The sequence below is a fragment of the Andrographis paniculata genome, unplaced genomic scaffold, assembly GCF_009805555.1.
Source record: "Andrographis paniculata isolate CXL003 unplaced genomic scaffold, ASM980555v1 Contig76END, whole genome shotgun sequence".
Lineage (NCBI taxonomy): Eukaryota > Viridiplantae > Streptophyta > Magnoliopsida > Lamiales > Acanthaceae > Andrographis > Andrographis paniculata.
Window position 1 is genome coordinate 264,810 of NW_026137613.1, and position 4,564 is coordinate 269,373.

A 4,564-nucleotide genomic window follows, 5' to 3' on the forward strand; every position below is an offset into this window, starting at 1 on the left:
CCAAACACAGAGCCTAACGAATCGAATACGAATAGAGCAGAGCAGTCCACGTTGAGCCAAAACATCATTGGCATTTGGCACTGTCACCGTTCGAAGTCGAAACAACGCGTCCAACTTCCAGCTCCATCTACCTCAAGAATTTCTTCGATCTCCTCATAATTTCGACACTGCATAACCACTTTTCCATTCGTGTACTGGAATCGAATTTTTACGACTTTGCTTTTGGGGATACGCCAGGAAATCAGGGGGGAACCAGAGGCTTTGAATTCAATTTGAGGAATAATGGGTCAGGCATTGCGTCGAGCAACTGGAAGGATGGGCGGCTCTAGAGTTGACGCTGCCGTGCAATCAGATAAACTTGCTGGCCGGAGACCGCCACCGCCGCAGACGGTTGTCCCCGCTGAGAAACTTCCCGGTGAAGGTGCCCCTTCTGGCTCTGGTAATGCGTCTTCTCGCACGCGGTTGTGTTCTCTAATACGTGAAAAAGATATCTGTTGGCTTTTGAAATAATTTTTTTAGCGGCGCGAATTTAGGGTTTGAGATTTTAGAAATAAAAATTTGAAAATTGGGACTCCTAAGCTTGAGTAAGATCATAATTCGAATTTTTCTCTGGATTTAGAACAAGTAAATTTCTTGCACATGACAATGGAATTAAAAATCCAGAATGATTGTTGGTGGAATGTTAGGGTTATATGTTGTTCATGATCAGGCTATGGCATTTAGAGCTTTATGTAAAATAAAGGAGATTCTCTTTATAGTTAACTTGTAAAGGATTTGAAAATGTTAGGTTTGAGTTCAATTCGTCTAACCAATTGGATATGTTGATCAATTATTTATTGAACACAAAATATTATATGTTGTGTTTGATTTGTTAAAGAAAAATAGAAACTCTCAGTATCAAATTTGTGCTTATGTTCAATTTGTTAAAAACAAATAGTTTGTTAGCGAATGAGTTCAGATAGTTGGACAAGACATCTTTATTGTGAACTATGCTTAGATTTTCAATTCAAAGTTGAAATATGTGTTAACTACAGTCTGCATAATTCATATGCTATTTCTTCAATAAAGTATAACCTCACAATTTTTGTAATTGTCAATAAGTCCATGTTGCCGCTATTTGCAAGGGTATTTACATTGCTTCAAGTTCATTTGTTTCCTTGGTTAAGAAAAATACTTGTTTCAGTTTAGTTTCTTTTTTGTTTTGAGAGAATCTTTATGAAACCGAACGTATCAATATTAACTGTTCATTGAGCAGATAATCATTGTTTGTGTTTGATTTGTTAAGAAAAATAAATTGGCAGCATATGTATTTGTGTTAGTGGTCGATTTGTTTAAAACAGACAGTTTGTTCACAAATTAGTTTAAGACGTTTGCCTAAAATCAACTCGTTTTATACTGAGGGTTCATGTAATTTGCAAGGGTAGTTATATCAGTGCACGCCCATTTGTTTACTTGGTGAAGCAAAACACTTTTTTCAGTTCAGTTTATTTTTTGAAAGAACGTTTGTGATAAAGACAACAAATCAGCACAACTGAGGGTGTGTTTGTTTTGTGAAATAGTTTAAAGGGTTATTTTTTTATTTGAGGTATAGAGAATTGTGTAGGTAATATAAAAATAATGAATGTGAGTAATGTATTAATCTTTTTGGGAAAACGTGTGTAAAAAAAAAAAAACACAAAAAGAACACACCCTAAAGCTTTACAAGCCTATTTATGCGATTATAGGTAAATGCTAAAACTATGTTTAGTTGTTTCTTGTTATGGAGAAGCTTTGGTGTTATATATATAATTTATGTATGCCTCTGTATGGATTTGCAAGACATAATTTTGCTGAGTTTTGTCTTTCTGAAAAGAGCTAATGTCGTCTATGCATCCTCAAGTTGTGGAAATTTAGATTTTGTTTCTTCCTAAAAATTCTCAATAGTAATATATGTTTTTGTTCAACTTTTTAAAGAGAGTGCATCAAGAGTAAACTTGGACAATGTGCTTGAGAATCGAGATCCACAGTTTGATGCTATGCTTAACCAAATGTCTGGCAGAATACAGTCAAAGCCAGGAGGGCCTCTTGAAATGGGTGAGGTAATGGTATCATTTATCAAGCTTTTACCTCTTTTTTTTAATAATGTCATAAACTTAAATGGAATTAAAAACTACAAGCTTTATACTCTTTGCAGCATAAATATAACATCTATAAATTGATCTCATGTTATTCAAAAAAGCTTACAAAGCATTATTTATGCATTATATTTTTGTTTAGTTGATCCAGGAGGCAGCATGAATGGAAAATGTTTTACAAATATTGTTGTAGCTGTTAAATGGACTCTGTAATATAGTTGTTATCCCTTTGCGGATATTGAATGACTATCTAAGGGATACATGTAGTTGTTTTGATAACAGCCTTCTTCTAGAAGTAACCTAGTAACATCTAAAAAGCATTATGTGTGTGTTGGTTGACAAAAATCTTTTTGTATCTGTTAAATGAAATTTGAAATGTGGTGACCCCTTTGCCTTTAACGAATGATTACCTAATGAGTACCTTGAGTTATTTTCTTTAAAACCCACTTCCGGGGGAAAAAAAATTAAAATCGTAAGGCCTAAATAGATTCAATTGTTTTTTGTTATAGTTTTGACTTTTGATATCTAAGTTACACTTCTTTCTGTCTGATGAATACCAATGGCTGTATTTAATTCGATTATTTATATAATTATAAGATACGAAATCTACTATAGGAATAATAATGAAGTTGTAAAATTAATTTTGATCATTAACTTTGATTTTTTATAATTTCTATGTGCAACAGAAGAATAATTTAGGTGAAATTATGTTTGATAGATTAGGTGATTGTGTATGTGATTTTGGGTGGAGAGTAATAACAACTAAACAAAGTATCAAGTTTCTATAGAAGTAATATCATGAGAGTGGGAGTGTGTGAGCCTCAGAGAAAGTTTCTGGGTATAGACATTCAACAAAAGTTAATCTTTGGGGCGATAGATATTTTTTTATCAATCACAACTGTCTTAATAGCCTTGGAAACCCTTTATTTGCTGCAGCTAATATTTTTGAAGTATTATTAAATGGGACAGCAGAGCATGTAGAGTATTAGATTGGTTTTTCTGATTAATTAATTCATTTTACATCAGGACTGCTATTTATATTGCTTGCTGGAAAAGTGTAGCTGGGCTTTATTCTAACAAACACAAAAGATAATATTTAACAAAACTATTCAATCGAATCCAGTTATTCAAAATTATTGCCTTTGGCGAATTGATTCCTTCTCCTTATTGCCATTGCAATTCTCTATTCGATATCTTAGTGGTCTGTTTTTACAGGGCTTTGTGGTGAACAAGTACAAAAGGCCGTTGCCTAAACTGAGGAACACGACTGTGGATTCCGTGAGGTTCGAGGACAGGCCAGCTCCCCCCGGCACCCTGAATGTGGCACAGATCCGCCAAGTCATCCTCCTGTACCAGGGCAAGTCCGACGACCATGATGGCCCGATGAATGTTGCCCAGATCGCGCAACTATTCAGCGTCGATGCTGCACAAGTTGAGAAAATTCTCCAGTTTGTCTCTCTGCCACCAGAGGATGACACTAAAAGGAAAAAGGCTGAAGAATGATACTACATCAGCTGAGAGAGGTTTATTTTATTTTATTTTTCTTATTCATTTGTTAGTTTTTACATTTTTTTTTTTTTTTTAATCTAATTTTTATGGATGAGGATCTGATATATTGGAGCAATGTTTTTGGGTGAAAATGTCTGAGAAAACAATGAATGAATGTTGTATTGATTATTGAATAAAAGATCATAAAGCAGGCTGATTGTTAAGATGAGGAATTAATTAGTCAGTGAGCTAACAAGGGTTTCTTTTAGTTTTATTTTTAAATTATAATTAATCTCTCTAATATAATATATATATATATATATTCTTTTAACAGAATATGTATAATTTAAGTTACAAGTTCTAATAAAAATCAAACAAATTTGGGTCTCGAGTCAAGTCTATTGTATTGTATGCCGTTGGGTACGATATCGTTTTCCTCTCGAAGTCAATTAGCCAGTCAATTACGTAATATTGTTTATTATTATTATCATTATTATTATTTTTATTTTTATTCGAATTATTATTATTATTATTAGAGAAAATATCATTTTTATTCTCTATAAAAAAAAAAAACTTATCAATTTTAATTCTATTGTAAACATTTTCAATTAATTTTGGTCTCACCATTAAAAAATTAACCGAAATTGGTGACGTTGTCGTAACGGGGTTAACGTGGCACTTGACTTGAAAAATACACGGTTATGTACAATTATACACGGCTGACGTATCAATTTTGATTGAAATTATTTATTATTTGACCATAACTGATTCAAATGATTTATAATGAAATTAAAATTGATAATTTTTTATATTGAGACCAAAATTGATCAATTTTAATTATATTGGACCAAAATTAATTTTTTCAGTTATTATATTGGGTTGGGCAGGCAGACTGGCTACACTTTATAAATCAATTCTTAACCTTTTGGAGTTATGGTTCAGTTAAAAAAGTACATTGAAAA

At 32.6% G+C, this 4,564-nt stretch overlaps 1 protein-coding gene across 1 annotated transcript; it reads left to right on the forward strand.

The window, feature by feature from the left end:
- Positions 1–3,828, forward strand: LOC127266426 (uncharacterized). The gene is made up of 3 exons (XM_051296671.1): positions 1–439; positions 1,954–2,078; positions 3,330–3,828. The coding sequence occupies exons 1-3, from the start codon at positions 283–285 to the stop codon at positions 3,615–3,617; spliced, it is 570 nt and encodes a 189-aa protein (XP_051152628.1). The 5' UTR covers positions 1–282; the 3' UTR covers positions 3,618–3,828.
- Positions 3,829–4,564: the final 736 nt, after the last annotated feature.